This window comes from Glycine soja, chromosome 13 (assembly GCF_004193775.1).
Source record: "Glycine soja cultivar W05 chromosome 13, ASM419377v2, whole genome shotgun sequence".
NCBI classification, from domain to species: Eukaryota; Viridiplantae; Streptophyta; class Magnoliopsida; order Fabales; family Fabaceae; genus Glycine; species Glycine soja.
Window position 1 is genome coordinate 28,984,698 of NC_041014.1, and position 18,949 is coordinate 29,003,646.

The 18,949-nt window shown below is 30.1% G+C and overlaps 2 protein-coding genes across 3 annotated transcripts; one reads left to right on the forward strand and one right to left on the reverse strand.

Annotated features, from left to right (window-relative positions):
- Nucleotides 1-227: 227 nt before the first annotated feature.
- LOC114380984 (peroxisomal nicotinamide adenine dinucleotide carrier-like) lies at nt 228-6,040 on the reverse strand. 2 transcript variants are annotated; one of them, XR_003659908.1, is made up of 12 exons: nt 5,678-6,040; nt 5,490-5,567; nt 5,281-5,355; nt 3,939-4,069; nt 3,556-3,610; nt 2,765-2,875; nt 2,407-2,475; nt 2,234-2,341; nt 2,040-2,108; nt 981-1,035; nt 480-715; nt 228-384 (listed from the first exon to the last, which is right to left on the reverse strand). XR_003659908.1 is itself a non-coding variant. In XM_028340143.1 (11 exons), the coding sequence occupies exons 1-11, from the start codon at nt 5,756-5,758 to the stop codon at nt 531-533; spliced, it is 1,017 nt and encodes a 338-aa protein (XP_028195944.1). In that variant the 5' UTR covers nt 5,759-6,040; the 3' UTR covers nt 228-530. The 2 variants fall into 2 exon arrangements, 1 of the variants encoding a protein (XP_028195944.1); XM_028340143.1 differs by having other exon boundaries at nt 228-715.
- A 1,939-nt stretch (nt 6,041-7,979) lies between these two features.
- Nucleotides 7,980-9,215, forward strand: LOC114382290 (formin-like protein 20). Its single transcript, XM_028341599.1, has one exon. The coding sequence runs from the start codon at nt 8,086-8,088 to the stop codon at nt 8,941-8,943; it is 858 nt and encodes a 285-aa protein (XP_028197400.1). The 5' UTR covers nt 7,980-8,085; the 3' UTR covers nt 8,944-9,215.
- Nucleotides 9,216-18,949: the final 9,734 nt, after the last annotated feature.

Consider the following 18,949-nt stretch of genomic DNA (forward strand, 5'->3'; position numbering starts at 1 on the left):
TACGGATCAAGTTGATCCGTAAGGGAAGAAATTAGTAGGAGCAGTTTTGCCATTTTCAAAGAATGCTGGGTGCACCAGCAATAATGCTGGGTGCACCTAGCAACACTCTATGGGTGGGAATTATCTGGGCCTTAAAGATGGAAAGGTGGGAATTTTCATTCAGTACCTGGAAAATGGATTAAGCAACATGATAGTGATATTCATGAATTTAAATTTTGATCTAAATCTTTAGCTACCAATGAAATCAGATAGTGATATTCATTCGTAAAAAAGAATATTTGTTTCAGCAGCATACTCAAAATCTACAACCTTGTTTTGTTCATGAAACGAACCAATGAATCCAGCATGTAATTTTTGGCATGAATTTCCTCTATGGAAACTAACCTGATGAAAATAATCAAAGATACAGTTACAGCCATATATCTTAATATTTTGTTTGAATCACTCTAATTCCCCTACCATTTGAACTAATTTGCTACCTCAAGATGGTACATCATGAAATCTTGATCAAGCTAGTGTGGCCTCTTCAATCACGGATGCTTTGGCTTTACAGCATCATTGGCAAGCAAGAAACGAACCCCCCTAACTAGTTCTTCCTTCATCATGAACAAAACAGCAGCAGCCAGCACACTTTGTACAATTTTTGTGCCCATACCATTGTAAAACCCATTAAACCCTTCATAACGGATCATTTTTATAATAGCATCCCATGTACCTGAATTTAAAGAAAATTATTCAACTTTAGAGAGGAAAGGGAGAATAGAGTAAAATTTATAAAACTTCAACTTAGTTTTCAATTAACTGGTATCAGAATGGATATTTGTGCATGTGCATGCATGCATGCGAGAGAAAGCAGCATATGCATTTATCACCAGGGTGAACAAGGGAAATATTAACAATAACGTGTAAACTTCAGCAATGAAGTGCTCATAACCTCTCTTGATAAACAAGGTATAACAAAATAGCATCATAACTTGAACCTTTGTAATGGTGCCTCTTGTCTCCAGTTTTGTCCTGTCTAGCTTGGAGCCTTGCCTGTGCGAACAACATAACAAGTAAGAAATTGAGAAAAGCATTTTTGACAAAGATAATTTTCTCAGTCCTTCCCATTCATTGCATTTACTGAATAATGGACATCAATGTGACACAGATAAACGACATGCCAACATAATAAATTTTTAAATAAGACATTCATTATGAATAAATCATCTACCATATCTAAAACTAGTGAATAGAATAATGTGAATGATAAAATAGTCTAATATCTAAATTAAATTTAAAAATTATTGGTGACAGATTATTACAATGTCAAACATATTAAACCATCTGAAGTTCATCATCACTAGATATGCAAATCACAAACATAAATGATTCTGCATTTAAAGTTTCATATAATGCAACAAACGAATATAGAATCAGGTCTCCAAGTTATTCCACTCCTGCACTCTTCAGAGCTGACAAACTAGCATTCATTGCTCTTGGCTTAAAAGATTCTAACTGGTAGAATACCATATTGCCCCCAAGGTCCTAGAAAAATACCAAAGTCAAATATATGTTATATTACAGCATTTTGTGATCCCAAATTTCTTTTCAAATCTTCAAATTGATCCTTGCTCTTTTTTGTTTTCTTGTACAGCATAATATAAAATAGGCAGTGACCAGCTCAGAATTTTTCTTCTTTATCTTTCACATGTAATGTAAGCAATGCATTTGTGTTTTTAAGAAATGTACATTTTTAATGGTAGTTTTTACTGTTTTTCTCCAGCTCTGCAGTATATTATTATTTTTATTCTTATTAGACTGGTCCCCCATTTAGCCAAATAAAACCTACATCTTAAGAAAGCTAATATAAGCATGCCTGGATATCTGTTTCCAAATATGCAAACTAAAGTTCACAAATTCCAGAGTATAAAATGGAGAAGCAAATATCTCCGTCATTCATGCTGAACGTAAGTTTAGTTCATTTCAAGTTTTCAACTTATAACCAAACACACTATATGATATCTTCACAATCAGGAGATTAAACTAGTATGATATACCTTCACAACTAGGATCGGATAGGTTACAACAGTAGCTCCAAGCTTAGCTAAAGCTCCAATAAGAAATATCTAGCATCATAAGGAAATATTAATAGGAAAATGTAGTCAACAATTAAAGGCGATATCAGATAAAATATATAAATAGGACATCAGTCAAAAGAGATTTTATGCAGATTAGCACAATGACGTAATACCTCTAAAGCAGTTACCCCATTGCTACCCTTCTTACTCCAAGCACGTCTTTTTCTTAACTTCACCAACATGGCTTCATACAGCATGAACTGTATGGAAGGATTGCTTACCTGAGTTAAGGAACAACCAATTAGTAATACTCCCTCAGCATGAAAAAGATTCACTTCCAACATACCATGATTAATGTTGGTAATACACCTTTCCAGAAACCCAAAATTCCAGCTTCACTGTAGATTTCTTGAATCTGTAAAATTATATTCAAATATTACACAAACAAAAGGATACTGGAGGGTTTGAAAAGTAAGCATCATCAGGACTAGTATATTATAGAAGAGGAAAAATCGTGATAATCATAAATCAATTAGTAGGAATGTTCTCAGACAATCTATTCTAACTGGAATACAAAAACCCAGTATACTAATCAAGACCATAAGATCAGTTTTCCAAACATTTTATCATATCAGAAATTCAGAATAGCCAAGCTAGTGTAACTTCTCTAAATTATTTGAGATTCCAATATAGACTTTACTTACCACCTGACTAGTTCCATAAGGAAGATGCTCAACTGCAGAAAGAATTGGCTGCTCAGTGGAAACTAACAAACCCTGATCAGCTGGAGTTCTGTTCAACTCTTTTCTATGTGTCTGCACAGAAAATAGTATTTTTTACATAATAGCAAAATCAGCATCTAAGACTTACTAGCTGAGTCAGGCAGGAGAAAAGCATAGGAGAGACAGGCAGACAGATTTTGTGTATCATTTATATTATTCTAAACTATAAGAGAACACAATTTTGATAACTTTAAGAAACACAAATAGTAAAACAAAATCAATAGCAGACCATGCATCATATATTCTATACTGAAACAACTTAAACCAGCAAAATAAGTTTTTGCCTAATACACAGGTCCCAAACAGTTCCCAAATCCATGAAAGCTGAAAACTTTGTGAAATCCAAACAAGCATTCAAAGCCATCATCACTTCCCCTTCCATGTTTATCAACTCACAAAGTTGAAATACTTTTGAAAATACTTGAGCTTATAGGAAAGGAAATAAAAATGCTCAGTAATAGTCTTAATAATTTCTTTATTCTAAATAATCAGACACAAAAACCAAATCAGGAGAAACAGAAGTTTTCCCAGAAGTTAATTTGTATTAATTATTCTCGCTATAATGTTTAGTATTATACAAGAAACAAGACAAACAAGGGTTAGGATAAGTGGTGAGAAGAAGGAAAGTAGAAACAAAGAGAGGCACAGGAGATGAATAACAGCCAATAAAAAAAAAAAAAAAACAAGACATGAATAACAACTAGCCAAATTACCTGCATACGCGTAGCAACTACCCATATGGGATTTGTCAACAGCACGTTAACAGACCTACAAGAAGATTTAACAAGCAATTTGAATCATACCACTATACATGAGTACTGAGATATTAAGACATAACATAATCGGTAGTTTCTACCAACACGATTGGCAGTTAACAGCCTATGCTTTTATAATAGGAAGGTCAATTCAGCAGTTCTTTTACGAAGCCAAATTTGAGAAATATAGAAATAGAACCTTTACAACCACAGGTATGATGTTAATATGGCAAAATAAATGTCGTAGCTGTAGGAAAAATTTCTATTCAACAACTTATATTTTCTGGGGCAATAACAGACTAGAAGCACATGGGCATGTACACTAAGACAAAGTAAACTACCCAGATAAAACAGCAACAACAAGTGAGGAGAGCATCCCAACTGATCCATCGCCGACGCCCATTTTCTTTTGTTGTAGTGCAGCTGCTTCAGCTTTGTTCCTGAATATTTGATAGAGATAATAGTAAACACCCTGTGCCATAAAACTGAGATATTAAAACATTGAAACCTGTCAGAACATTGAACAAACAGGTTACCATAGAGTATATCATGCAAGAATCAAGGCTAGACAAAAACTTCCATTCATTTTCAAAGATAACAAGCTACACTACCAACCATCAACATCAATGGGCCCATTTGGTTTACAACAATAATCAATTTCCCATGCAGTGGCTCATGTTTCAAGGTAAAATTTATGGCTGAGATTAATTTGGACACACATCTCAATCACTTTCAACGGTTTAAAATTAATTCTATCAAAGTCAATTGTACCAAAATCTAAAACAAGCATGCATGGAGTCTATTAGCCAATAATTATATCAGATAGTTGAAGAAGTAATTAGTTTTTCCTTGTCTATACTATGAAGCCTCTATACAATTAAACTGATTCTTTGACAATAGAAAAATGCTAACAACACACTCTTTCATATTGGTTGAATATATTGGAAATTACAAAAGTTTGTAAGTCCCACATTTTATTTAATGAATCTGTCTTGATTTTGTAGTTTTCCATAAATTTTAACCAATAGGAGAGAGTGTACATGAGTGTGTTGCTAGCACTCTTCTTGTCAATAATATGGGGAGCAAGTCTGGAGAATAACAACTACACAAGTATTAATCCTCTGAATCTACAGAAAACTCCCTTGTTGGCTTCCCATTATATCAATGTTTCAAACACAGTTCGTCATGTCAAACTTCTGTTATATTTCATCCAGAAAAACAGTTAATACATAAACCAGTTAAACTGCTTTCCACTTTCTTTGCTTGCTATTAATCATCAAGGTTTTAAATTGTAGTCACAGTCACAGTTTTGTCTCAATCCTTGACATTACGGGAATTGCGGCAAATGTGGCTGATATGGCCACAGTTGTGATCGTAGAGTGCCCAAAAATCTTGATGTCGTGGCCAAAATCACGGTCAATGACAGTTTCCTAAACCGTGTAAAACATGCTGGTGTTGGGGGGTGGGATGGGGCTAAAAACATGTGTAGACTATGACATCCACAAAACAAATCTAGCATTCCAACATTTTAGTTTTCCTACTAATTCAACAATCAAATGAAACACATCAAGAAATAAAGCAATCACGACAGGATGTTTAATAATAAAATGAACAAGGAGTGTCAGCTACAAACAAAAAAAAAAAAAAACCAAGATCACAAAACACGTGCTAAAATGAGCTCACCTGAGACGCAGCTGTACCCACTACCGATGGCATCAAGCCTCCATACAACCGTTCCCACCCCTCTTCTTTTACAACCTACAACATTTTCCCATAAACACAATCACCAACCACTTTCTCTCTTTTTTGATAACCAGAACAAACAAACGAACAATTACAATTAAATTCAGCTAAAACAATCATGTAATAATCCTCGTTTAAAAAACAGAAACCTGGCACATTCGTTCAAGGGTCCCTTGACTCCTCGTGTCTTTCTTCGGATCACGCTCGGTTTGTTGACGAGTATTTACCTGTAGATCACGTCAGAAAAATTAAATCTCAGGTACCTTAAACGAAGACCCAGTTGAAAATTTTTCAGAGAAAAGGCAAAAAGAAACAATTTTTGAAACCATATTCGTACAGTTTGAAGTGGGTAAGTGATGAGCTGAGCAATGATCCCTCCTCCAGCTCCGGCCAATCCATTGATCAAAGCGTCCGACATTTATTTTTCCCTCGGAGGAATGAAAATCTATTTGTATTGAGGATTTGAGGGGTTTTAGTGTTCTCTCTCAGGAAAGCATGGTAAACAAGGGAATGCACCGCACTGCCTATTATGCACTATGCACTAGTCTATGTTGTAGTAATGGCGGTTGGGAATTGAAAATAAAAATATGATCTTGGATTTAGTTCAATCAATGAGAGTGAATGCTGCGATGTACTGTACCCCCACGACACGACTCAGCACAACAAGGTGGCTTCACTTTGGTTGTTACGTTTGGGAAAAGAAAATGTCAAAATTATGAAAATATTTAAAGACCATTCTACCCTTGACTCTGCTTAACTTGTAAGGCTCGATGGAGATGCTACTACCTCTTTTTGGGATGTGCACCATGACTATAGTCTATAGTATAGTCCAACCCGTGCAATTCACGAGGCATTTTTTTATTAGTTTTATGGTAATTTCTTTTTATTAAAATTATAAATACATTCTTAATATTTTTTGTTATTATATAAAGAGTTTTTTTATTAAAATTGGTTAATATAATTAATAGTATTAAATTTTTTAATAATATGTATTTTTTTTTGTCAAAATTACCCTTGAAACTCATAATTTCTCTCTTTTCACTTAATTAATTTCACATCTAATTAATTAATATGTATTAGTTTTTTTATTTAATTATTATACGAGAAATAATATATTTCTTTCAAAAAAATAATGTATTTATCTTTAATTTTTTATAAAATAATAAAGAATATAGGATAAAAAATAATTAATAAAAAGATGACTCAAAAAAGAGTCTTATAAAAATAAATAAATAAAATTGAAATAAAAATCTTTATGTATATGAATGAAAGGAGTATTTTTATTGGAAATTTTTATTGATTTATATATGATTCTATATAATATTATAGAATTATTTTATGTGAATGAGCCTACATTTAAGGTAAAAATATAGTTGCACTCACTTGCCATACATGTATAGGCCTAAGAAATCTCATATATTAGGCAAGTAATTAATAACAACTTTTGGTTCATCATTCCCAATTACTTGAGGCTGATCTAATTGAGCCATTTTTCTCACTTTCACATTTAAGAAAAGAAAAAGTACTTTACCTACTCCTCAATACTTGGATTTTTTAAACTTTATTTTTAAAAATAAAAAATTAACATAATACAAAATGGAATTCAATTTCAAAATAATATATTTTATATGTCATCTCATCCTATACAACATTCATACATTAAATAATTAGTTAATTAATTAAAAAAATTATTGTGCTTAAAAGAAAATTTTATCACCATTAAGTATTATAACAAACTAGATAAGCAACTCGTGCAAAAAATACAATATACTATTTTTTAATTAATTCATATTTATTAAAAAATTAATTAATAATATTAAATTTATTAATAATTTGTATTCTTTTGTCAAAATTATCCTTAGGAGACACCACTAGACAGATCAACATAAATATCGCTTACTTAATATATCACCTTAGTTTCATTCACAATGTCAATTAAATATTTATTTTTGAACTATCAATGATTGACAAAATACAATTTCACATACATTTTTGCATTTTTCTTTCATTTACCAACTAATATAGATGGGAAGGATTAAATTAATGATTTACTCGATGATAAACCATGTAAAATACTAGTTAACATTAAAAAATCCAAATAATTAGTCAAAAAGAAATGTAGGATTTTTCATTTGTTGTTATATATTTGGACGGATCGAAGAATACGAGGAAAGGAAAAATGGTTTAATTATTATTTTGTTCATATAATTTATTTTTAAATTTAATTTGATCAGGTTATTATTAAGATGTACAATCATGTTCTCTAATTTTTTAAAATATTTTAATTAGATTTTTTTATTTTTAGAAATTTCAATTGTTTTTTTTTAAAATGGATTCAGTATGATTCCGTACCAATTTTGGTCTTGCTTTTTTTTTAAAAAAAATTCTGTAGCAAATGAAAAAAAAACAGATCAAATTAAATCTATTTTAAAAAGTAAAGGATTTAATTAAAAAAATCTAATTAAATCCTTTCTGAAACATTAAAGAATCTGATTAAATTTTTTAACTTAAAAATTAAATTTGAATACCAAAATAATAATTAATCTGTTATCCATTGATAATGGGCAATTTTAATTCTAAACATTTATAATAAATGGATTTATTGATGTTAGGTAAGAACCAAGTGGATAATATAACATTGATGGAAAGTAAAAGAATTAATCAAAATCCTCATCTGCTCCATTTCTGAGCGTACTGAAAGTTACAAGCACACACAGAGAAGAAGAGAAGAAGAGAAGAAGCAAGATGGCGTCATCTCGTCCCCCTCCTTCGAAATCCGTGGATCTGGACCTAACAATCGTGTCGGCGAAGCACCTGAAGAACGTGAACTGGAAGAACGGCGATCTGAAACCCTATGTGGTTTTCTGGGTGGACCCCGAGCGGCGCCTGGCCACGAAATCCGACGACTCCGGCAACACCTCCCCCGTCTGGAACGAGCGTTTCGCCCTCCCTCTCCCTCTCCCCCTCCACGACTCCTTCCTCACGCTCGAGATCTTCCACTCCAAACCCTCCGACACCCCCAAACCCCTCGTCGCCACCCTCCGCCTCCCCCTCAAAGACCTCCACGACTCAACTCGCCTCCGCAAGTTCCCCCTCTCCCGCCCCTCCGGCCGCCCTCACGGCAAGATCCACCTCAAACTCGGCCTCCTCGGCCGCCCCCAATTCGATTACGCCTCCCTCAACACTAACCCTAACCCTAATTTCGTCTGCTACAGAGGATACACCCCTTCCCATTCCCCTTCTCCACCAGCCTCTCCTTACACATCATACACCTCTTACACTGACTCCTATTCTAATTACTACCCCGCTTACTATTCTGGCGCTCCTCCCCCTCCCCCTCCTAGACCCTTCTTCGACCGTTACGCTGGGCCCAGTGGGCCTTCTGCTCCGCTTGATTACTCCTCCACTTATGACCCCATGCCCAAGCCTCCCAAAATGGGCCTCGGCGCTGGCCTCGCCATTGGCGCTGTTGCTGGGGCTCTCGGCGGGCTTGCTCTCGACGAGGGCCTTAACTACGAAGAGGACAAGATCGCCGAGAGGGTCGAGAACGACGTCGCTGCTGCTGCGCGCGACGATTACAGCGATTACCGAGTGGATTATTGAACTCTCACTACTACCGGTGTTGTCTTGAGGTTTGAAATTCGAAGGGTATTTCGATTCGGATTCGGATTCGCTCTAATGTTATTACAGTATATAGATATATGTCTATGTATATAGTTTGACTTGGTGTTGAATACGAATGATGCATCGGTGTTGTTTTCCTTGCTGCTTGTGGTGATTTGTTACTGTTCTTGCGGCTCTTTATATTATATTTAAAGTGTAATAAAGCTGGTTTCACCTTAATTAACATAGCTGCGGTTTTCTTTTTGTTTTGATTCAGATCTTTGACCTACGAGTATAGTATGTTGCATTTCATTAATGAATCTAGCTGAGTGATATGGCATTATTTCCTTTCAAGTGAGTGGAAATTGGTGAATTTGTGATTTTCTTGTCCTTGAGATTTTCTGGATTCGTATAGGTGTGCCTAATTATATTTGCTTTGTTTGCTGTGTATTTGATCAGATCGTATATATTGCATGCATTGTCATCGGGGGAAGGATAGTAATATGCTCTTCTTTGACGTTTGTAATTTGAATGTGTTACTAAATGAGGTTTATGGAAAATTTTAAATATGGAATAAGATAAGGAAAAATGTATTATAAATGTATGATGTTGTATTATGTTGAATGGTATATAGGGTGTCATATTATATGGGATGGCTTTTAAGTTTTAGCAGTTTGTCATGTCTTATTTCACAAATTCACCCTAGATGCTTCTGTCGTTTCTGGACCATACTTAACAACAGATACTTAATAGAACTGGAGCTTTATTACATCTTGGATTGCACAATATGACTGAGGGATAATTTGGGTTGATAAGCTAATTATCCAATTACAGAGTACTTTTGTTTTGTGGCATTAGATCAATCATTAGTACCGTGTGAAGGTTGTGAGCATGTACTTATGTTTATCTTTTGATTTTAATGGATATGATATGGCTCTTTTCATTAATCATACCATTGTAAGTAATTTTTTCTGATTACATATTTGTTTTTTATGGGCTCTGCTCAATTTTTGTGTTTTTGAAGTTTGTGGAAAACAACAAATTGGATTTACTTTGTGAACTGGAATTTTCTGAGGGATGCTTACTGATTACTTTAGTTGCTTGAAGCGTTTAGGCACAGCAAAATGTTTTATATGCCATTGCCAGAGGTAGTTCGTCGTTTTTATAGTTTGGTTCAGCCAAGTGTAAGATCATTTCTTTGGCATTTTTGCAGTTTCACTGCAGAAAATCTCAGCAGGTGAACAGCTTGTAGATCATTAGTTTAAAAAAGCAGTGAAAGGTTGACTTTTTTAATTGAAGAGTTATGTCTAGATCAGCATTTCAAAGTAATTTTCTGATTTAGAAAGTTTGTTTAATTAATTAGTAAAAAATGGTATTCTATGGAACGGAAGGAGAATTCAACTAGACTAAGGTGCCAAAGTGGTTATGAGTGTTCATGGGTCTAGGTTGACTTATGATCCATTCCGACTCATGAATTGAGTTTTTGATGTGTTTGGTCAAATTTGATCCAATCCAATTAAGATTTGATCATGTATAAGTTGAGTGATGAGTTTAATTTTTTTAACTCGATCCAAATCATCATATAAATAAGTTTATTATTATATAAAAATTAATTATTAAATATAAAATATATTGATTTTTAGTTTATATAATTTATTAAATTAAATTATTTATGATTATTTTTCTTTTTTAAGTTGCTTTTTATTTTTATCTTGATTTTGTTTGTGTTTTTTCATGTTAATATTATAATTTATCTCTATATAAAATAAAAGTCTCATTAATATTGAAATTATTAATTTTATTAGTTAAATATTATCATAACTTGATAGTTTTATTTTATCGTAGTTAGTCATTATATATTTACAAAGGAATAGACAATAAATTATTGTTCTAAAAAAGTTTAATTTTACAAAATAAAAATATATTTTTTAAATATTGAGACTTGACTAATCTAATTTGTTTACGATTGAGTCGAACATGTCAAAAAATTGTACAAATCCGACCCAATTCAATTTAAAAAAATTGGGAGTTACTAGGTGCACTCAACAAAATTGCTGGTGCATCCAGCAATTATGTGAATGGATAAAACTGTCCTTGTTTAAAAAACGTAACTGCGGAAGAATCTTCTTTCGTGCCATCTTACAAAAGAACTTATTCTACAGGAAGTCACGGAAGAAGGTTTTTTTGCAGTTGAAAATAACAACAGCGGAAGAAGGTTCTTCCGTGGATTCCTGTGGAAGAACTTCTTCCGCGAGAGATTGCACGGAAGAAGGTTCTTCCGTTGTTGTTACTTTCAACTGCGAAAGAACTTTCTTTCGTGAGTTAATTTACTTTTTTGGTTTTTAAATTTTTGGATTATTTTGTATTTTGTATTTTACTATTACAAAATTTAATGCATATTTAATTCGGGTTATTATTACAAAATAAAAAATATTTATTTAATATATATTAAATTTTGTAGTAGTAAAAAAATTTGTGACAGTAAATATTTTTTATTTTTAAAAAAATATACGAATTAAATATTTTCTATTTAATTTGGGTTATCATTATAAAATTTAATGTATATTTAATTTGGATTACTATTACAAAATTGAATGTATTAAATATATTTTATTTAATTCAGGTTATTATTATAAAATTTAATGCATTAAATATTTTTGTAATAGTAATCCGAATTAAATATGCATTACATATTTTTTATTTAATTTGAGTTACTATTACAAAATATTTAATTCGAATTACTGTTATAAAATAAAAAATATTTATTTAATATATATTAAATTTTGTAATGGTAAAAAAATTGTGATAATAAATATTTTTTATTTTAAAAAAATATATACAAATTAAATAATTGGTATGATTTATATCAAAATTAATTATCATAAAATTTATTATTTAAATTTACATATACATTAGAAATTGTAGTGATATGTATAGTAACATTATTTATTTTATAATCTAATTGGCTCATTATTCCAATTGGTTATAGCGTTGTGCTAATAACCTATATATTGTTTAATTTGTATATTTTTTTAAAAATAAAAAATATTAACTATCACAAATTTTTTTACTATTACAAATTTAATATATATTAAATAAATATTTTTTATTTTGTAATAATAACCCGAATTAAATATGCACTAAATTTTGTAATAGTAATCCGAATTAAATAAAAAATATTTAATGCATATTTAATTCTTGTTACTATTAAAAAAATATTTCATGCATTAAATTTTATAATAGTAACCCGAATTAAATAAAAAATATTTAATGCATTAATTTGGGTTATTATTACAAAAATATTTAATGCATTAAATTTTGTAATAGTAATCCAAATTAAGTATACATTAAATCTTGCAATAATAACCCAGATTAAATAAAATATATTTAATCCGTATATTTTTTTTAAAAATAAAAAATATTTACTTTCACAAATTTTTTTGCTATTACAAAATTTAATATATATTAAATAAATATTTTTTATTTTATAATAATAACTTGAATTAAATATGCACTAAATTTTGTAATAGTAAAATACAAAATACAAAATAACATAGGCAAATACAAAATAATCCAAAAATTTAAAAACCAAAAAAATAAATTAACTCACGGAAGAAGGTTCCTCCGCAGTTAATGTTACTGTGGAATAACCTTCTTCCGTGGCTTCCTGCAGAGGAAGTTCTTCCACAGTTATAACATTAACGGCGGAAGAAGGTTCTTCCGCGGAAACGTTAAAGAGTATTTTGGAAATTCTAAAAAATTGATCAGATTAAGTAGTGAATTTAGTCATGTTGGACCTAATTTAATCCATGAGCACCCCTGACCTGGCTTTTCTGAACGATATATTTCCCAATCATGCATAAGATCTAGTAGAGGGCCACTTGTAATCATCACTTCCAATAAGGTGAGAAGCTACTTAAATTTAGGGCAAAAATGTACAAGCAATTTGAGAATTATGACAATCAGAAGGCCTCTGTCACTTACTGGCTTACTCTAGTTATGTGAATTATTCAAATAATTAAATCATAAATTTTTTAAGTAATTATGTGAAAATAAAAAGTTTTAATCTTAATTATTATTTAATAAAAAATATTGTCCTCATTGATTGAAAATATCCTTCAATCTTGTTCAATTGCATTCATTTACTTCTTTATGATACAAGATAGAAGATTTACTTTCTCTGTTACCCTTAAATGCGGATAAAAATGTGAAAAATCAGAAGTTAGTCTTTTTTATTTCTCCCTAGACTTGGGTATCAGATGTAAATCATGATGCAACTAAGGACCAAACACGTTATATTGCCATGCACGACACATGATGGTTTATGTGTAAAGAAGATAAATGTTATTAATATAATTTTTAACACTCTTTATTTTCTATTATTGTTTGAAATGTACTTAAAAACATAAAATTGTGTAAGTTTTATTCATTATTTAACAAGTCTCGTAATTTTAGTTTATAATAAAAAAAATTGAAGGAAATTTATAATAAATTCTTAGCTGTGTAAAGTGTATGTTAGAAAATGTCTTGCTAACATTCTTCATTTCAAATACATCTATCAAGTATATATAGGTTCTGGTGTTCTGCTATCTTATGAGTGCGAGACTTATTCTAATAACTAGTATGGAGGAGTAGTAAGATAGTGGTAATAACTAAGGGATAGTTTGATGACTTGGATAGGGTGATAATGACTTTAGTGGTATCCTAGCAACATATGTCAATAATTTTAAGATGGACTAACACACACACAAATGGAAAATTGTAATGTGAAGATATAATAAGCATATATTGGTGTTGCACTTGTGCTCAACAAAAGGTGAATTTGGAGGTGCTTGTTGTAAGGTTGTGTAACTTTTGCTTAACTCAAGATTATCTCAACATGATTTTCAACTGACCTTCTACTCATGTTAGGTGTGATACCTATAAAGATGTCAGACAACTAAGTCGTTAGGTATACGAGTTTAGAAGTATATCATGAGTAAATGCGCATATTATGTTTTCTTTTGAATTTGTAATCAAAATTTCTATTACAGGAAATCTTATGTTTTCAAACTCATTTTTCTTAAAATAAGATTATAAATCTCAAAACACATCACATGCCTCCATCTTTTGGTACAACAATAACAATAAGGTTTAAATCTACATATTTTTGCAAACTATATGTCATTATTAGTTCAATCTTAGTGAAGTCTTTTCATAAGTCCTCTTGACTAATGTTTCATTGACTAATTAGAAGAAAAAAAAGCTTAGAAGAAGTAATTTTAACCCCTTTTTTATGCTTACTAGAATTTTTAAGAGTTTAATGTCTATCACTTTCAATATAATAATTTTTATGTTGTCAACTAATAAAAATCAAGTTAAATATATTTTTAAGATACTTACTATGAAAGACAAAAAAATTAACCTACATGCCAATTTGGTAAAAAAAAAACATATATGTCAATTTCTAATTCATTGATAGTGTAAAAATATTTTATACCATTGGTATATGTATTGTTTACTCATTTTTTTAATAGATACTTTTAATTTGAATTTGTGATTGAATTTTTATAGTTTAAAAAATACAATGAATTCTTGAATTCAGTCTATAATTAAAGTATTGTGACGGATGAAATGTGTAAAAAAAAATTATCCTAAAAGGGCAAAAGCCAAAGGAGAAAAACAAAACTAAACATAAAGATTTAAAGCTGAAACAACAGCATGCAACATTGGTAAAACAAAACTAGGAGACCGAATGAATGAAGAGCATTAATCTCCGCCTCATGGAGATATTTTTTTTGGCAAGACATCTTAACAATTGCACTCTGTGAAGACATGCTTGAAGGACACTTCCATAGGCACTCAAACTTAACAATACATTGTTTTATAGCCCGAACTAAGGCCTAATCCAACTTAGGCTATGATTAGTCCCTAATTCAAAAGCTGATCAGGATTCAGTCAAACTACTAAGTCCATGTGTTGGACTATAAAATGGTTTATATTAGACCCACTGGGCCCAACTGTGTTATTAAATTTGGAATTAAAGAATTGTTTCAAATCAAAATCATCAAACTCATTTGAGAGGTCCATATGTTTGCTATATATGGTATTTATCTACTTTGCATGGGTGTGTAGATAACAAGGTCATCCAGGCTCTTAGGCCCATTGAGAATGAGTATAAGTGTAGATTATAATAAAATAATTGTGTTATGTTTTAATTTTTAATATTTGGTGAAAGAAATAAATAATTAAAAGTGAAAGTAGAAGGTGTAGGGCTATATATTGCAACATGCACACACGCGCACATATTAGAACAATTTGATTATAAAATAAATAAATAATTTTGTAACTTAGAAATCTAGAAAATTAATTTAAAAAATTGATAATTAATATTATTTTTAATTTCTATAAAAAGTTTGACCTTAAGGCCTTAAATACCTAGACACGGCCCTATTACTCTGTCTTTATACTTCCTTATGAGTTCAATTTTGGTATGGATCAAAAGACTCACATTAATTAATTTGTAGATTCTATTTAGATTTTACTTAATTATAAAAAATGTCTGGAAATTTTGTTTGCTAGCATTATTTGTCTTTATTACATTGTAGCAAAAAAAGAAAATGATTGTTTAAAATGTACCTTCTCTTAAAATGGAAAAAATTTAATCAAAGAAGTGACATCTTTCCAATTTCACTAGTACTTTGCTATTCGTAATTTTAATTGTCATCATATTGTAAGGAATGTTACATTCAATGTATGGAATATTCAATGTGGAAAACATTGTCCATCCAAAATTTTGAATAGACATTTCTAGTTGAGCTGCTACCATTATATGATTGAATGTTTGATTCAAGCCCAGAAGTGTATTCTAATCGGAAAAGAAAAAAAATGGAGTTTATTTGTTAAACAAAAAAAATGCTAGTAACACATTCTTTTATACATACGATATTTTTTATTATTATTAATTGAAATTTATCTAAAATCACAATAATAAAAATTGATTGTAATAGAAAGTATGTAAGAGAGTATGGATTGCTAGTACTCTTAGCATTAAACTCGTGCAAAGTTTTAAATGTTTTCTAAAACTATTTAGGTGTGGATTTTTCAGTAAAGAAGAGTGTGGTTCGGAGAAGCACAACTTCATTTGCTAGACTTTTCCACCATTGGACATCATCTCAATGCTTCAAGTAAATGTCATGGGTGTCCTTTTCATCCATACTCACATTTTTTTAATGTATTTTGTAGTCTTATTTTTTTCTTCTCTTTCAATCATGTATATGAAAGAAAAGGTGAACATTTGAATAAAAGCATATTAATGATTGTGATTTAAAAAAAATTATGATTAAAAAATATTAAAAATATCTAAAATATTACACTTAAGTTTTTTATCCAAAGAATTTAATCATCCTAGTTTAATATGATTATTTTTTAGAAGCAATATGATTATTTTGCATTAAAAAAAATATGTATTATGCTAGTTTTGTTTAAAATTTGAAATTAGATATATTATTTTTGGTATGACGTGCGTGTAGCCAAATCGATTGAGTTTTACATGGTAATGAAGCATCTCTTTGTTGCTATGAAATTATCATGTGTTTTTTTTATGCATGTTATCAGTTTCAAGCATAACCAAATACATTGCCGACTTTGTTTGATGGATTTCCCCGACATCAAACGTCACTCCAATGCTTTAAGCAAATGTCATGAGTGTCATTTTCATGCATTCTCATAATTTTATTTTTTGTTATGTATTCTTTGATCATTGTTTCTTTCTTCTCCTTCAATCATGTATATAAAAGAAAATGTCAATATTCAATACAAATGTTATTGAGATAAAAACTTTCATTTTATGATTAAAAAAAAAATTAAAAATATCTAAAAATTATACTTAAGATTTTTTTTTTCAAAATATTCAATCATCCTACTTCAATATGATTATTGTGCATTCACAGACACAAAAAAAAATATTGTGCTTGTTTTATCCAACATTTGTAATTAATTATGCTATTTTTGGTATGACAGTGCTTTTAGTCAAAATGATTAATTTTTTCATGGTAGTAGTGAAACAACTCTTTGATACTAAGAAATTGTGATTTTGTGTGTGTGTGTGTGGTGTGAGGTTCAAGCATAATCAAATACACTATTAGTTAGATACTTTTTAATTTATTATTAACTAAAATTGATTGAAAATCACAATAATAAGCATTAGGTGTTAAAAAACATGTTATAAGCAGTCTTCTTCATTAAAACTTATGTGCAAAGTTTTAAGTGTTTTTTAATATTATTTTTGTGCAGATCGATTAGTCAAGAAGAGTGTCTCTCAGGAGTATGACTTCATTTGCTGGACTTCCCCAACAGTAGACATCATCTTAATGCATCAGGTAAATATTATGGATGACCTTTTTGCATGTTCTTAGAATTTTGTTTTTTTTGTTATCTATATTCTTTGTTGGCATTTGTTTCCTTCTTTTCATTTGATCATGTATAAAAAAAAGTCCACATTAGATACAAGTGTTAATTGTAGAGATAAAAAATTTCCATTTTATAATTAAAAAACCTAAAAAAATATCTGAAATATTAACTTAAGTTTTGTCTAATATTAACAGTTTTAATATAGTTGTCATCTAAAGCTTTATACGAGAATTAAAAGAATCATTAAATATTTTTTATACTAACTTTTCGTTCTATTAATTCGATCTCTTTCATTCAACATTACAAAATTAAATAAATTAAAATTTAATGCCTTTTAAATATGAGAAATAATTAAAATATATATATATATATATATATATTAAAACAAAGAAGTAGTTTATCCTAATTTTATTTAAAATTAATAATTATATAAGAAAGTGAATAATTAAGTGATGTATTCCATCATTAACTGAGATTAAAATATCAAGTTTTATAAATAAAGTCTTCGATCTTTGGCAGCGCACTATAGGGATACAAAATGCTTTGAACTAAACTATTCATATATAGGTTAATGCGAATTTTGTAAATGCTAATTAACATATAATACAGTTCTACTCATATATATATATATATATATATATATATATATATATATATATATATATATAAAGATTGTTTCTTACTCTTTACAATTAAATGCACTTCAGTATGTATGCTGTCAAATCTTCCACTTTATTTACATATTTCAATCTATAAGTGAAGTGGTACTATATAATGGAAAAGCGATGTGAGAATGTCAAAAGGAGAATAATGCTAGCATGCACATACCATAATCCTTCTAAGTAGTAGATAATATTTTTGTTTTTTTTCCCCTTAATATGTCTAGATGAGTTTAACTTTAAGAAAGTAGAGAATTTACGAGAATAAGAGGGAGGTTAGAAAAATATCATGATTACTTGTCTCAACATTTAGGGGAAAGTAAACAGTAGAAATGATTTAATTATCACGTACCCCAGGCCCTTATTCAACAAGAAAATTGTAATTTAATTATCTCAACCTAAAAATAATTGGATGTAATGAATTTAAATTAACTATTATAAATTTATTGTACATATATGATAAGTAATTGTGTAAAAAAATATTACATGTATTATTTATTATATAGGTATTCTTAAATCAACGCTATGCCTTTTTAATAAACTAAATAAACTCTGCATGCATGTTGCACCAGGCCAAGGGAAGAACAACGTGGAATTCCATAGCCTTACTGCCCTTACAACGCTATCGTACATATGTTGTTGTAATCTTTCTCCGATTCGATTTCTTTGCTTTAGGTTTGATCTTCTATTGCGCGAATGTACTGCCAACATTGGTGGGTGGAGGTTGCACGTCACTTGATGTTTAATTAGACGCAGAATAATGGTCTCTTTTACATTAATATTCTTTACTTTGAATTAATATATGGTCCGGAAGATTTCATTATTCCCACCATACAAGAGGGACATCATACACAATATTCACCTTTGGCAGATTAATTCTTACGGCTATATATGCTAGCTAGGACAGAGGTCATATATTATTCTTATTAAATATTATTTGAAAGATTTTTTTCATT

Excerpts from the sequence above, each read along its gene's own strand:
- LOC114380984 (XM_028340143.1), bottom strand. The coding sequence starts at position 5,758 with ATGTCGGACGCTTTGATCAATGGATTGGCCGGAGCTGGAGGAGGGATC. Across the intron at positions 5,568-5,677 it reads TCACTTACCCACTTCAAACT|GTAAATACTCGTCAACAAAC; the intron begins GTACGAATATGG and ends CGTGATCTACAG. Across the intron at positions 2,342-2,406 it reads TATTACCAACATTAATCATG|GTAAGCAATCCTTCCATACA; the intron begins GTATGTTGGAAG and ends TCCTTAACTCAG.
- LOC114382290 (XM_028341599.1), top strand. The coding sequence starts at position 8,086 with ATGGCGTCATCTCGTCCCCCTCCTTCGAAATCCGTGGATCTGGACCTA.